This window comes from Ovis aries, chromosome 2, assembly GCF_016772045.2.
Source record: "Ovis aries strain OAR_USU_Benz2616 breed Rambouillet chromosome 2, ARS-UI_Ramb_v3.0, whole genome shotgun sequence".
Lineage (NCBI taxonomy): Eukaryota > Metazoa > Chordata > Mammalia > Artiodactyla > Bovidae > Ovis > Ovis aries.
The window spans coordinates 30,328,786-30,345,704 of NC_056055.1; the positions used below are offsets into that span (position 1 = coordinate 30,328,786).

A 16,919-nucleotide genomic window follows, 5' to 3' on the forward strand; every position below is an offset into this window, starting at 1 on the left:
TAAAATGGATAAATTCTTTGAAAAATACAATTTACCAAAACTGACACAGCAAGAAACAGAAAATCTGAATGGTCACATATCTATTAAAGTAACTGAACTCAGGGCTTTCCTGGTGGTTCAGTGGTTAAGAACCCATCTTGCAATGCGGGGGATGTTGGTTCGATCCCTAGTCTGGGAAGATCCCACATGCTATGGGGCAACTAACTCTGTGCATCACAACTACTTAGCCTGTGATCCACCACTCCTGAGCCCACCTGCTGCAAATCCTGAAGCATATACACCCTAGAGCCTGTCCTCAACAACAAGAGAAGCCACTGCAATGAGAAGGCCATGAACTGAAACTAGAAAATAGCCCCACTCTCTGCAACTAGGGAAAGCCTGGGAAAGCAATGAAGACTGAGAGCAGACATAAATAAATAAATAAAATGTTTTAAAGTAATTGAATTCAGTGTCAAAAAAAAAATCTTAAAGAAAACTCTAGGTCTAAGATTTCACTAGTAAATTTCATAAAATATTTAAGTATAAAATAACTTAAATACACAACGGTTTTAGAAAAGAGAGAGGAAACACTTCCTACTTTATCTTGAATCTTGCGCAACCCAGATACCAAAATCAGACAAACACATTGCAAGAAAAGGAAATTATAGTTCAATATCCATAATAAACATAAAAGCAAAAATTATTCAAATATAAAGCAACTAAATCCAGCAATATAAAAAAAAATCTCATGATCAAACTGGGTTTATCACAGGAATAGGAAATCGGTTTAACATTTAAAAACCAACTAACATAAATCATATTAGTCCATATAATAATTTATTAACTTAATAAATGGGGAAAAATATGGTTATCTCATACCAAAAAATTTTGATAATATTCACTATACATTGTTTTTTAAAATCTCAGAAAATAAGGACTAGAAGGAAACATCCTAAATCTGATAAAAGATACTAAGAAAATCCTACAGCTAATATACTTACTGTTAAAATATTAAATGCTTCTTTCCTAAAAGTAGGAATGAGATAAAGATGTTACTCCCACTGTGTTGTGTGGTGTGTGTCTGTATGTGTGCGCATGCTCAGTCACTTCAGTCGGGTCACACTCCTTGCAACCCTATGGACTGTAACCCGCCAGGGTCCTCTGTCCATGAGATTCTTCAGGTAAGAATACTGGAGTGTGTTGCCATGCCCTCCTCCAGGAGATCTTCCTGACCCAGGGGCTGAACCCATCTCTCCAGCATCTCCTGCACTGCAGGCAGATTCTTTACCACTGAGCCATCCCAGAAGCTCCATCACTCCCACCACTGCTGTCCAAACTGTACTGAGATCATACTTAGATAGCGAAATAAGGCAAAAGAGAAAGGAAGAAAAGGCATAAAAGGAGAAGAACTGAAACTCTACTTGTGGAGGGCATAATTGTTTACACAGAAAGTCCTAAAACATCTACAAGGTAACTACTAGAAATAATAAGTGAAGAATTTAGCAACATACAGAACATACAAAAACAAATTTGATTTTGTATCAGTTCAGTTCAGTCGCTCAGTCGTGTCCAACTCTTTGCGACCCCATGAACCACAGCACGCCAGGACTCCCTGTGCATCACCAACTCCCGGAGTTCACTCAGACTCATGTCCATCAAGTCCGTGATACCATCCAGCCATCTTATCCTCTGTTGTCCCCTTCTCCTCCTGCCCCCAATCCCTCCCAGCATCAGAGTCTTTTCCAATGAGTCAACTCTTCGCATGAGGTGGCCAAAGTATTGGAGTTTCAGCTTAAGCATCAGTCCTTCCAATGAACACCCAGAAATGATCTCCTTTAGGATGGACTGGTTGGATCTCCTTGCAGTCAAGGGACTCTCAAGAGTCTTCTTCAACATCACAGCTCAAAAGCATCAATTCTTTGGCGCTCAGCTTTCTTCACAATCCCAATTCTCACATCCATCCATGACTGCTGGAAAAACCATAGTCTTGACTAGACGGACCTTGGTTGGCAAAGTAATATTTCTGCTTTTCAATATACTATCTAGGTTGGTCATAACTTTCCTTCTAAGAAGTAAGCGTCTTTTAATTTCATGGCTGCAATCACCATCTGCAGTGATTTTGGAGCCCGAAAAAATGAAGTCTGACACTGTTTCCACTATTTCCCATTCTATTTCCCATGAAGTTATGGGACCAGATGCCATGATCTTCATTTTCTGAATGTTGAGCTTTAAGCCAACTTTTTCACTCTCCTCTTTCAATTTCATCAAGAAGCTATTTAGTTCTTCACTTTCTACCATAAGGGTGGTGTCATCTGCATATCCAATGTTATTGATATTTCTCCTGGAAATCTTGATTCCAGCTTGTGCTTCTTCCAGCCCAGTGTTTCTCATGATGTACTCTGCATAGAAGTTAAATAAGCAGGGTGACAATATACAGTCTTGATGTATTCGTTTTCCTATTTGGAACCAGTCTGTTCCATGTCCAGTTCTAACTGTTGCTTCCTGACCTGCATACAGGTTTCTCTAGAGGCAGGTCAGGTGTTCTGTTATTCCCATCTCTTGAAGAGTTTTCCACAGTGTACTGTTATCCACACAGTCAAAGGCTTTGGCATAGTCAATAAGGCAGAAATAGATGTTTTTCTGGAACTCTCTTGCTTCTTCCATGATCCAAGGATGTTGGCAATTTGATCTTTGGTTCCTTTGCCTTTTCTAAAACCAGTTTGAACATCTGGAAGTTCACGGTTCACGTACTGCTGAAGCCTGGCTTGGAGAATTTTGATCATTTCTTTACAAGTATGTGAGAGGAGTGCAATTGTATGGTAGTTTGAGCATTCTTTGGCATTGCCTTTCTTTGGGATTGGAATGAAAACTGACCTTTTCCAGTCCTGTGGCCACTGTTGAGTTTTCCAAATTTGCTAGCATAATGAGTGCAGCACTTTCACAGCATCATCTTTGAGGATTTGAAACAGTTCCACTGGAATTCCATCAACTCCACTAGCTTTGTTCACAGTGACGCTTTCTAATGCCACTTGACTTCACATTCCAGGATGTCTGGCTCTAGGTGAATGATCACACCATCGTGATTATCTGGGTCGTGAAGCTCTTTTTTGTACAGTTCTTCCGTGTATTCTTGCCACCTCTTCTTAATATCTTCTGCTTCTGTTAGGTCCATACCATTTCTCTCCTTTATTGAGCCCATCTTTGCATGAAAAGTTCCCTTGGTATCTCTAATTTTCTTGAAGAGATCTCTAGTCTTTCCCATTCTGTTGTTTTCCTCTATTTCTTTGCGTTCATCACTGAGGAAGGCTTTCTTATCTCTCCTTGCTCTTCTTTGGAACTCTGCATTCAGACGCTTATATCTTTCCTTTTCCCTTTGCTTTTTGCTTCTCTTCTTTTCACAGCTATTTGTAAGGCCTCCTCAGACAGCCATTTTGGTTTTTTGCATTTCTTTTCCATGGGGATGGTCTTGATCCCTGTCTCCTGTACAATGTCATGAACCTCCGTTCATAGTTCATCAGGCACTCTGTCTATCAGATCTAGTCTCTTAAATCTATTTCTCACTTCCTCTGTATAATCGTAAGGGATTTGATTTAGGTCATACTTGAATGGTCTAGCGGTTTTCCCCACTTTCTTCAATTTAAGTCTGAATTTAGCAAAAGGAGTTCATGATCTGAGCCACAGTCAGCTCCCGGTCTTGTTTTTGCTGACTGTATAGAGCTTCTCCATCTTTGGCTGCAAAGAATACAATCAATCTGATTTTGCTGTTGACCATCTGGTGATGTCCATGTGTAGAGTCTTCTCTTGTGTTGTTGGAAGAGGGTGTTTGCTATGACCAGTGTGTTCTCTTGGCAAAACTCTATTAGCCTTTGTCCTGCTTCATTCTGTACTCCAAGGCCAAATTTGCCTGTTACTCCAGGTGTTTCTTGACTTCCTACTTTTGCATTCCAGTCCCCTATAATGAAAAGGACATCTTTTTTGGGTGTTCGTTCTAAAAGGTCTTATAGGTCTTCATAGAACCATTCAACTTCAGCTTCTTCAGCATTACTGGTTGGGGCATAAGCTTGGATTACCATGATATTGAATGGTTTGCCTTGGAAATGAACAGAGATCATTCTGTCGTTTTTAGGATTGCATCCAAGTACTGTATTTCGGACTCTTTTGTTAACCATGATGGCTACTCCATTTCTTCTAATGGATTCCTGCCCGCAGTAGTAGATATAACGGTCATCTGAGTTCAATTCACCCATTCCAGTCCATTTTAGTTTGCTGATTCCTAGAATGTCGACGTTTACTCTTGCCTTCTCGTTTGACCACTTCCAATTTGCCTTGATTCATGGACCTGACATTCCAGGTTCCTATGCAATATTGCTCTTTACAGCATTGGACCTTGCTTCTATCACCAGTCACATCCCCACCTGGGTATTGTTTTTGCTTTGGCTCCATCCCTTCATTCTTTCTGGAGTTATTTCTCCACTCTTCTCTAGTAGCATATTGGGCACCTACTGACCTGGGGAGTTCCTCTTTCAGTATCCTATCATTTTGCCTTTTCATACTGTTCATGGGGTTCTCAAGGCAAACTCTAATTTTGGATTAGCTTAATTCACTAAATACATTAGTGATTTTAAAGAAAAATCTCTACATCCCTTTAATTTATTTATTGGCCATGCCACACTACTTATGGGATCTTAGTTCCCTGAGCAGAGATTGAACCCAAGCCCTTGGCAGGGAAAGCATGGAAATCTAACCACAGGGAATTCCCATACTGAATTCACTAAATACATTTAAAATTTTAAAGAAAAATCTTTGCATCCCTTTTAAATAATCCACACTCCTTCCTAACAGATTAGTTACCTATCCCCAAAAAGTGACTTGAAATGAAAATAAATTTGAATTTATTTGAGAATACACACTAACAAGAGGAGTTAACGTAAAATCACTGACAAACTTTTTACCTCATTATTTTAAGGTAATGTAACAGTAGTGTATCAACATCCAAAAAGCAGACAGACATAGGGAGAATGGAAAGAACAGCACAGGTGGAGTTTATGTACCAGGAGTGTTCAGTTCAGTTCAGTCACTCAGTCGTGTCCGACTCTTTGCGACCTCATGAATCACAGCACGCCAGGGCTCCCTGTCCATCACCAGCTCCTGGAGTTCACCCAAACTCATGTGCATCAAGTCAGTGATGACATCCAGCCATCTCATCCTCGGTCCCTTCTCCTCCTGCCCCCAATCCCTTTCAGCATCAGAGTCTTTCTCAATGAGTCAACTCTTCGCATGAGGTGGCCAAAGTACTGGAGTTTCAGCCTTAGCATCATTCCTTCCAAAGAACACCCAAGACTGATCTCCTTTAGAACGGACTGGCTGGATCTCCTTGCAGTCCAAGGGACTCTCAAGAGTCTTCCCCAACACCACAGTTCAAAAGCATCAATTCTTCAGCGCTCAGCTTTCTTCACAGTCCACCTCTCACATCCATACATGACTACTGGAAAAACCATAGCCTTGACTAGACGGACCTTTGTTGGCCAAGTAATGTCTCTGCTTTTGAATATGCTATCTAGGTTGGTCTGTAAACAGCACTAATTACTTCGACCCTCATCTTTGTTGACAAGTGCAAGAGAAGAAAGGGGAACTGGGAAACCAGTCATTTGGGACTAAGAACAGGAAGCTGGGAAACTTTGTCATTTGGTCACAACTCCAAGAGGGCAAAGGTAACACATCATTTTGTGTAGATGTAGCACTTTCACTTTTCACTTTCATGCACTGGAGAAGGAAATGGCAACCCACAGCAGTGTTCTTGCCTGGAGAATCCCAGGGATGGGGGAGCCTGGTGGGCTGCCATCTATGGGGTTGCAAAGTCGGACACGACTGAAGCGACTTAGCAACAGCAGCAGCAGCAGCCCTCTCTATCACTCATACTAGCACAGAAGAGGTCTATCAAAACCTTAATTCACAGAAGGTGAACAACATATTTACAATGCCAATTTACAAAACTAATCTGAAAAAAAAGACCATCTGCTTTAATGTGGAATACAGTAGTTCTAAAGTTATGGTTAAGGATGAAAAGAAGAAAAAACTATTTAATCAGCCACCTACAGAATAGAAAAAGGGGAAAAACTGCATTTCAGAAATGATGCATCACTCTGGAAAAGCTTTGTTTTTACAGACATTCCTCTGAAACTCTGTCAGGCAAACGTTTTTATAGTCTATTTTTTCTCACACACACTCATGATATACAGCATAAATCAGACATGGGGCAATAAGGCAACAAACATTCTCTCAGACCAACAGAAAGCATGGCAAAAATTATCTATTTCTTATATAATTTTTTAAAACCTACATTCCTTATTTTTCATCTTCCTGGGAGATAAAAAGGTAAGAGAGTATTTTGGAATCATACTTCACAAAGTACGATAATTTTTGCTTGGTTTAAACAACAACAGAAACAACAGTGTGTTATTTTGAAAGGGAACCTAGCCCATTTAGCCTTACGAAGTTCTATTCCTAAAATCTAGACTATTAATACATGCCAAAATGAGAAAAGCAATTTACCTTCAAAATGCTAGGACATTTTTGTTTCTGCTTTAAAAGCTTTGTGGCTCTGGAGGTTAATTAACCTTTCACATTGGGTACTATGGCATTTTCTCCATGAATGAAAATAAAGAAAATATGATTATTTTCTTCATTACTATGTTCTTGAGGGAACAACATGACTTATGATCTAAATAAGTTTTAAATTGTTGTATAGCTTTTGAATCAACTAAAGATCATATTATGCAAAAAAATGGTATTGATAATAACCAAAGAAAGCTGTAATTATCAGCAATCCCACCATTTGTCTCAGGGTTGAGGTTTCCTATACCTATATTTTGAAAATGTATAGTAATGACATTTTTTATAATATCAATGAATATAAAATCAAAGATTCAAAGACAATTTTTACAGTTTGAAAAATGTTCTTTCCTCTGCTGCTCAAAGGCATAATACCATCTTCACATAGCAGATGTAGCACCTCATGTTTCTGATATTGAAGATGACCAGGCATTGACTAGTCAAAATCATGTTGGAAAGAACATTCTAGCATGGGAAAAACAGTAAAAGTATATGTAAAGACAGTCACAGAGGAATTATTATTTATTTTCCTCTAGTAGTCATCGGCATATCAGTCACAGCTGGTAGTTTCCCAAAGGCTCTTTTCTTTTTTCTTTGAACCTATTCTCCTGAGAAAGTAAATTCATTTATTCCACAAGCAATTACTTAACACCTTCAATGTGCAAGTCTCAAACTATGTGCATTGCCTGAGATTAAAAGAAAATAGAGTATGGCTAAAAGTAATACACCATGATTACTGAGGGACTTAATTTTACCCTAACTTTTTACACCAGAACTTTAAACATAGCCATTATTTGGTATTCTCAACTGTTAATTTGAAAGTAAAAGTTAATTTAATTTTTCACTTACCTCTGAACTCCACTAACAATGGAACTGTCATGAAGAAAAAATAGCTTAAATTCAGTTGTAAAGAAGGAAACACAAAAAGACTTAATCACACACTAGACAAACACTCCTGAAAATTCAGAGTGACTGTTTAGTATAAAGTCTAGATTCAGAACTCTAGTCCTTCTGAATTACTAACCTTTGTGGTATACAGCTTCTGACAAGGCTCCCCCAAATTCCCACCTCTTGGTATCCATGACTATATTTCATGCCCACTATGGCCCAGTTGGCAAGCAACCAAGAGAGGGCTTTGCTAATAGCTCATGCAGAAACAGTGGCCTCAGTCTAACAACACACAAGGAACTGAGCCCTGCAACAGCCACACAAGATAGGAAGTGAATCCCCCCTAGTACAACTTTGAAATAACTATGGCCTTAAGAGAAACTCAGCCAAAAGACCCAGCTAAATGGTACCCAGATTCCTGATCCACAGAACCGTAACATGATAAATGTGTATTGTTTCAAGCTGCTATATCTTTAATAATTCGTTATACAGCAATAGATACCTAACATAAGCCTATCTGAAGAAAAGTATATTCATGTGCTAATTCTGGTACATATTTTAGAGAAACAAGAGGCCTCTCTAAAGTCCACCAACTGAATTCCTAGTGGCCCAGAGATCCTAAACTAAGAAACCTCTGCTATGATAAACTCCAAACAATATGTTCAAAAGGCCTGCAGAAAATTGAACCATGCTGTGTAGCTTAACAATTGTCAGAATACTTTCCTTCCATAAGGTATCATTAAGAAAGTTAAATTAATCTAAATATAAATACTAACTATCCTAGTATTAACATTATCAAAGGTAAAAACAAGTCAAATTATACTAAAACATTACTTTAAATAACGTATTTCATAGTACTAAATAAGTACTGAGGTTAAAAAATTGACTAAACACCATCCTTAAGTACTGTGTGAGACAAACACACACACAAAATAATTATAATAAGTTCTGGGATACAAACAGAAATTTGCAGATGGTATCCATTCATGTATGTAATACACATGACATATATGCATGACTTTATTAAATTTTAATTATAAAGTAAATAAATACCTGTACAGTTTTTCCAAGTCCCATATCATCACCAAGAATACACCCTCTTCCTTGGATGAAGTGTCCATAGAGAAACTGGGCTCCCTCCCTTTGGTAGTCTCTTAAATACCTATTGATAGTATAAGGAATGGAGTCTCCATTTTCAGATAGTTGAAAAGGAACAGCTGACGATGGAAATTTTCTGTCTGGGAAATAAGGTTTTTCCAAATCTTCATCATCAAATATAAAATTCCTGGAGCAATCTTTAACAGATTTTACTTCTTGAAGTCTTTTAAGAGGTACTCTCCTTTCTTGAAAATCTGAATATAAGATGACTGCAAATGACTTCCCATTTTCATCCACTGTGATAGATTTTATGCTTGCTTCACAAAGTTTTTCATTATCTGGAGAAGGGGCAAGACATCGTTCTCCTGGATGCCATATATCTATAATAATAAAGGAGAAAATAAACTTTCCAAATCTAACTTTTAAAGTAACACCTCATTTATCCACTTCTATGAGAAAAAAATATTCCTCACATAAATACCCTTCCCAAAATTTGAAACAAGACAAATCATAGGTATCTTCCTAAAGTATATTATCATAATAAAGGGGATATAATTTATTTCTAGTTTTTCTCACCCTATGTGTCATAATCTCCCCATACATGCTTAATCTATTTATGCTGATTAGGTTGATATGGGTCATGGGCATTTGGTTTTATTATTGTGGGCAAATGACTCATGGGCATTTGGTTTTATTATTGTGGTTGGTTATTATTGCTAAATTCAAAAGGTGATTCTGATGCACAGCCAGGATTAAGAACCACTAAGAATCACCTGATGACTCATGAACATTATGTATAGCATTCATACATATGGCAGAATAACTGTGAATAGGACTCGGTAATAGGTAAGCTAAAGTCCTCTGAACAGCTATATTTTTGTGATTCTTCTGTCTGCTTTTTTAGTTATTCCATGTCCTTTTTCTGAACAAAGCTATTTCGTCTCACTGTCAATACTGCTGTTTCTAAAACGTTCCTTGAAGCTGTATACAGCTAATCAAGGGAATCCCCAGTTCAACAGCAGAGTGACATGCACCAGCTTTATCACAGCTTTTTCCATTCGAGGTTTTTAAAAGCTGAGGTTCTTAAAAACGAGATGAATTCTAAGATCTCCTTCTGCTATCATTTCACTATCCTTTGAAAAGTCTGACTTCTCTCTATGTATGAATTCATTCTGTGCTTAACTGTACAGCTATTTTATTTTGTATTCAGAAAATACAGTACTATGGAGTGGGGAGGGAAGCCTCTACAGAGTATAATATTGGTACAATTAAAAGGTACCAAATAGAGGAAATTAAATAAAAATAATTTTCCTAATGGGATTTCATGTAACAAGAATTCCAGAGGAATTGTATGGCTACAATTGTAAGAATACTAGGAATTATTTTTTCCACACATTTCTCACAGAGATCATATGCTCATTGGTAGTTTCCCAGGGTCTTTCTAATGATTCTGAATTAGGCTTTTATAACATTCATGATTATAACTAGTATGTCTATATTCTCCAGTAAGAATAGCTCATTATGCTATTCCCCATCAGTTGTTCCTCAAAAGTAAAACCATTATTCTAACTTTGATAAAGTTGTTTTTATATAACAATCAGAAGCACAGCAAAAAAAAAAAAAATCTGTTCTCCCACTCTAATTTTGTTTTCAAACTGTTTGAGAATTATTACACTCTTCTAAAAATGTTCTAATGTGAAAATAACACTCCGATTCACTGTACAGAGATAAGTCAATGGACCCTATTTTCAAAACAGTACTATCTGAACCTTAAAACCTATGTAAAGCCTTAAGGTAAGTCTTAACACATTACTTGTTTCATATGATTTGTCTGCCTATCCAGCATATGCCTTGTAATTTTTTAGAGCTTTAATTCATTAACTTATTATCAATGTATATGATTTAAAACCAGCTATTCACCAGATACTGTACCACACTATGAGTATAAAAATGAAGAAGAAAAATGTCAAAAATGATAGTCATTAAACCTTGCTTGAAACTAGTCTTTCCCAATTTCATTAAAAGGAATCACTGTCTAGCCAACATTTCAAGGTAGAAAACCTTTCAGTTCAGTTCAGTCGCTCAGTCATGTCCGACTCTTTGCGACCCCATGAATCACAGCACACCAGGCCTCCCTGTCCATCACCAACTCCCGGAGTTCACTCAGATTCATGTCCATCGAGTCAGTGATGCCATCCCGCCATCTCATCCTCTGTCGTCCCCTTCTCCTCCTGCCCCCAATCCCTCCCAGCATCAAAGTCTTTTCCAATGAGTCAACTCTTCACATGAAAACCTTTAGTCAGTCCTTATTCCTCTTCTGATATTACTCCCTACATTCAATCCATCAGAATGTCCTGGTGGTTCTACTTCAAAAAAAAAAAAAAAAAGCCATCACTTTCCTCCATGCCACCAACTCTTCAAAATAACTATTGGCAAACTTTTTCTGTAGAGTCAGATTTTAGCTGTTTATTATTTTAGATTTTGCAGGTTTTATTGTCGCTTGCCTTTGTAACACAAAAGTAGCTACAGACACATAATCAAATGGATATGGCTGTGCTCCAATAAAACTTTATCTACAAAAAAAAAGTGTCAGGCTGAATTTGGTTCTGACTGTATTGTGTCAACGTCTGGCTTTCTCCTAAATTACTGCTCTAGACTCCATTCTTTACCCATTCTCTCCACTGACATTATCTCCCCCTACAATCCATTTTCCACATAGCTGCAATATCAACTACTTAAAAATATTTATTAGTAAATCTTTAATTTAAAATCTTTTAATAATTACCCACTACAGAAAGAATAAACTCCAAGCTCCTTACTATGGTCTACGTGACCCGTATCATTTCCCCCTACTTACCTCTCCAACTTAAAATCTATCAATATTCCCCTTGACTCAGCATACTAGGCAGGTCTTCTCTCACTTATTGTTATGTCATCGCCTCATAGATTTTGTTTCTGATCATCTTATTTAAAGTACCCCACTATTCTGTACCTGAGTATTTTACTGCCTGTATAGCACATATCACAATGTTTAATTATCATGTTTACCTTTTAAAAATCTTTCACTAGAGAATAGTATCTTTTCCGAAAAAATGTCTGTATTGTTCAAAATTTTATCCCCGGGGCCAGCACACAGGAGGCACTCAATAAACGTGCTGAATATATTAACAGAAACACATTCCGAACCTAATAGAACCTTGTTATCTAGTGAGAGAGACAAATACTAAAAAGTTCACACATGTGAAATTGTTGCTTTAAGAGTGCTGTAAGAAAGAAGGACTAAAGAACAGTTTAAAAAGGAAGGAAATCTAGGCAAAGAATGTCAGTCGGGGGGTACATATAGCAGGTGCAAAAACCTCATGGGCTTCACACAACAATCTATAGAAATCTATTAAAATTTGGTTTCTGAGTTTGGGTAACTTGTAGGACTAAGGAGATTCAGTTAAGTTTGATCTAGGGCAGTATCTCTCAGCATTCAAAGTCCAGAACAAATAGTTTAAATTAGGACGATTTCTTTTTGGACTGAATGGGGGGTAAGGCTCCTTACAATCTGGTCCCTGTGTCCGCTTTAACTTCATTTCCTCCCTTTCTCCCGATTTCATCCCAAACTTGCCTTCTAGCTGTTCTTCAACCATGACAAGCATACTCCCATCTTCGGTCCCTGAGATTTCTGTTCCTTCCACCAACCCTCTCCCTAAATCCCAATGTGACTGATTCTCTCCCTTCATTCAGGGTTCTGCTCAAATGGCATCTCCTCAGAGGTATCTCGGAGAAGGCGATGCCGCCCCACTCCAGTACTCTTGCCTGGAAAATCCCATGGATGGAAGAGCCTCATAGGCTGTAGTCCATGGAGTCACAAAGAGTCAGACACCACTGAGCGACTTCACTTTCACTTTTCACTTTCACTCACTGGAGAAGGAAATGGCAACCCATTCCAGTGTTCTTGCCTGGAGAATCCCAGGGACAGGGGAGCTTGGTGGGCTGCCGTCTATGGGGTCACACAGAGTCAGACATGACTGAAGCGACTTAGCAGCAGCAGCAGCAGAAGTATCTTCTCTGATCACTCAATCTAACATAGCACTCCCTGCCACTCTCTCTTCCTTTACCCTGCTTGATTCCATTTTCAGAAAAAATTTGAAATATCTGTTATTGGTTATCTACTTCAGTTCCCCTGAGTAGAGACAATTTGTGTACACTGCCATATTCTGGACACTGAGGACAATGTTTGAAACTCAAATACTTATCAGATTAACAAATATTTATGTAGCGCTAACATTTTGAGGTTTATGTGTGCCACACATGCAAATTGCACATAGTAGGTCATTTAAGCCTTACAACAACCCTACTTCACTACGTTCACTACTTCATGTAAATACTATTATTAGTTCCCTTTTATAAATGGTGAAACAGATAAAGGTTAACCACAGCCACACAGCTAGAAAGTGTCAGAGCCTGGATGTGAATCAAGCTATCTGAACTTGTAGCTACCATGCTGTACCAGTATACTCATGAATGAACAATTCCTTGGAACTGAGCAGCCCTCAGTTCAGTTCAGTTGCTCAGTTGTGCCTGACTCTCTGTGACCCCATGGACTGTGTAGCACGCCAGACTTCTCTGTCCATCACCAACTCCTGGAGCTTGTTCAAGCTTATGTCCATCAAGTCAGTGATGCCATCCAACCATCTCATCCTCTGTCATCCCCTTTTCCTCCTGCCCTCCACCTTTCCCAGCATCAGGGTCTTTTCCAATGATTCAGTTCTTCACATCAGGAGGCTGAAGTCTGAGTAGCCCTGCCCCCTTTTAAATGAGATATGAACATCCCAGTTACTATAATCTCCACTCAGCAGCTTCATCTACTTATTTTACCTGCCAGGTTTCTAAAGATATTTGTATTTGTGGTCCCTGAGTGATAATGTCATCAATTTCTAGTCTTCAGAGCTGAGGCTTGTTACTTAAAAGTCTCTGAAGTTTGGTTCTATATTCCTCATCTATTTAATCAGATCAGTATCTTCCTCAAAAGAAAACATGTAAACAATCAGAATATTTCTAGGCACAGAACAAGCATTCATTCAATATCTGTAAGTTTTTGTTATATCACTATTAATAATGAAAACGATTAATTTGGGGGCAAGAAGACATTCCAGATGACTTGTGGCAAATAACCATGTTCTCCCTAAACCACTCTTAGTGACCCATTAAAGGTGACCCTGACTCAATAAATCACATATAAAGCTCTTTGTGTAATAAACTGAACTAATCTCAATCTATATTCACCACTTAATAATGAACCTACCATTCACTAAGGACTGAGGCATACAACAGAATAAAAATACCAAACATTTAGTGTTTACTATGAGCCAGACACTGGGTCACGTTAAGTGCTTTGCATGACACCGTCTCAATTAATAGTCAAAAGAACTCAACTTGATTGAACTCAGCAATGATTTCAATTTTACAGATGAGCAAACTACACAAAGTTGCTCAGCAAATGACTGTCAGAGCCTGCACTAGATCCAAGGGCAGTCTGACTTCAGAGTTTCTCAACACTGAATCACAAAGAACTAGTCCCAGCTCTAGAGGGGGTACACTATCTCCATCTGTCACTCACAGAGGCCACAGGGTAAAACCCCGACCCCAAGGGAACTGGCATGAACAGGTCCAATCCTACACAGTCAAGACAGGTGTCTGGGCAGAGAGGCGAGCTCGGAGCTTATACCTTTGCCGTTGGTTTCCGCGCGGGGCTTCGGGGTAGACTGATCCATCTGGCCAGGGGGAAGGGCTTGGCAGCCAGGTTGCATTTAACACCCCACGGGCGGCGGACCGCCAGGAGGAGGCGGGCAGGCGGAGGGTGGCAAACTCCACCTTCCGCCACCCTCGGTACATCGCCCTCCCCTGGAGCTCGACGTCACGGCACGGCGGGAGCAAAGGTGGAGCCTGTTGGGGTCCAGGGAGAAGGGACGGTGGCCTCTGCGACAGCGGCAGAGCTGGAGGACGCTATGGAAGCTGGCAAGGCAGCGCTCACCTACTAGCCTGGCGCTCCGCCGGCGGGGGAAGACAACAGGCTGGCTACTCGACCCTTTACCCTCCCTCTCACTGTTAGGCCTCCCTTTGCAGCCCGGCGTAGCTTCTAACCCGAACTCGGAAAATCCCGCGAGAACTGGCTCCGGTACAGTCCTCGGGATCTCACGATAACCAAAATCTTGGTTTACAGGGGCGGAGCGATCTTCCGGCCGTCTTTCCTCTAGAAAGCGTGCAACACAAAGATCCGCGATAGTTGCAAGTAGCGCGGGGGTTTGTATCGTTTACCCGCTCTGTGCGGCTGTTGTGGCTGCAGAGAGAGTCTGGAAGGTGGCCGTGGGCGTGGACCTGCTGAGGGTCTTTTAAGGACCAGTAAGAAAGGTGACGGCCTAGCAGGAGACCATCGTCCCAGCGCTCCTTTGTCCATGGGATTCTCCAACCAAGAATATTGGAGTGGGTTGCCATGTCGTCCTCCAGGAGGACATAGTCACGTCTCCAAGTGCAGCTGGGAAAGATTATTTGGTTTTAAGGGCTCATACGATAAAACTGGGTCCTCCAGTAATCCAGGATACTCTTCCCTTATCAAGATCTATACCCTCAAGCACATCAGTAAGATTCCTTTGCCATAGGATTAAGATATGAACATCTTTGGAGATCATTATTCTGCCTACCCCAGCTTCTTAATGAGGAAAACTATGGCTATTTCCTCTGCAAATAGATATCTATTTTTGACAGATACTAAAAATCAGCATGTTTTCATAAAATGCTTCATCTAGAATAGCACTTGTTTCTGTTTACCAGCAGGTAGAAATTTTGTATTGAAGAGAAACATCTAATTCATCCGTTAACTATGTGTTACATGGCCCTCAAACATGGTTCAGAGATTAGACATTTATCCTCACTGCTTCAAAGTCCTCACCCATAACAGACTCATAATAGTGATCCACCTAAAAAGGATTATTGTAATAATTAAATAAAATAAATACAACACCTAAAACAATACCTACTCATAGTAAGAATTTAGTAAGGAATAGTATTGCAATATACTGTTGTTATCAATGGAATTTGTCCACTTGAATGTTGCATTCTGCATAGCAATTACTTCAGTTTAATATTTTGGCCAATAGTTGATAATGCATTATTACTTAGAATTTTAGACTAGATTCTAACTTAAACAGCACGAATTGTAAGGCATATTTTCTAGGTACAGCTGAACAAAACTTATTACTATCATTACATGCGTCTTGATATTAGAAATTTTAAAATGTAGAAAAAAACTTGGACTTGATGAAATATATCTATTTTACTTAAATTCTGTAAATTTTGTCCCTAAAATCAATAGCAATTGGAAATTCCAATCTACCTTATTTTTTTGTCCTACACCTATTAGAGAAGACATTTGATTTTTCCCTCCACTGAAATGACTAGTTATGTAATGTCATATTTTTCCAGAGGTCCACTGATTTAGCAAAAATTTTAGAAGTAAATATTGATTTAAATGAAAGGGATCATCTGATTGATGGAATACTCTTGTGACTAACGAAAGCAGTTGTTTTTGTTGTTCAGTTGCTCAGTCATGTCCGGCTCTGTGCAACCCCATGGACTGTACTATGCCAGGCCTCCCTGTCCCTCACCAATGGAAGCAAAGGGAACCTCAATTTCTGAATATTTCTTATTTAATCTCACCACCATTGTTATGATACATGGTGGAGTAGAAATAATCAGGACATAAAAATATGTTTTAGTGAATGAGATGCCTCACAAAATTAGACATCCTCAAACATTCCTTTCCCCATTTAACTATAGTGTTTGTCTCAGCCCATTACAGTGATGTCTTTGTCTAGGTGCTAATATTGTAAACATCTAACAAGATAATAGGACACTGCAAAGTGAAATTAAAAGACTTGCAAAACATTGAGGAATTCCTGAAGTCAATATAAATGATATTGGATAGCTACATCACATGTAAAAACTGTTGGCAAAGTCATATCTAGCAAAATTAAGCATGTAAAAACTACAAAAAGAGAAAAAACACAGATGATGGTAGCATAAACATTTCAAAAGACTATTACTTGACTATCAAAGAGACCCTTGAGAAAGATGATTAAACCTTGTAATGTTTTACAAAAAAGTAGTCTTTCTTTATGTTCCCACTCAGGAGTCAAAATTGTGACCTCCAAATTGTGAGTTAAGCAGCAAAAAGGTGCAAGAAAAAATAGGTATATGTTTTAGTCTATTTTGGTTGCTATGACAAAATTCTAAAGACTAGATAGCTTATAAACAGCAGACATTTATTTCTCACAGTTCTGGAGGCTGGAAAGCCA

At 38.9% G+C, this 16,919-nt stretch overlaps 1 protein-coding gene across 8 annotated transcripts in view; it reads right to left on the reverse strand.

Moving 5' to 3' along the window:
• The window catches only part of ERCC6L2 (ERCC excision repair 6 like 2), a 155,259-nt gene extending 140,542 nt beyond the window's left edge, over positions 1-14,717 (reverse strand). For 5 of the 8 annotated variants that reach the window (XM_060409069.1, XM_042243047.1, XM_042243046.1 and 2 more), the window contains exons 1-2: positions 14,294-14,717; positions 8,533-8,957 (exon numbers count right to left, since the gene is read on the reverse strand). In XM_060409069.1, the coding sequence (XP_060265052.1) occupies positions 8,533-8,957; positions 14,294-14,375 (507 nt within the window). In that variant the 5' untranslated portion in view covers positions 14,376-14,717. The remainder of the gene's footprint in view (positions 1-8,532; positions 8,958-14,293) is intronic. The other 3 variants (XM_060409071.1, XM_060409070.1, XM_027964231.2) reach the window with 1 other exon arrangement.
• Positions 14,718-16,919: the final 2,202 nt, after the last annotated feature.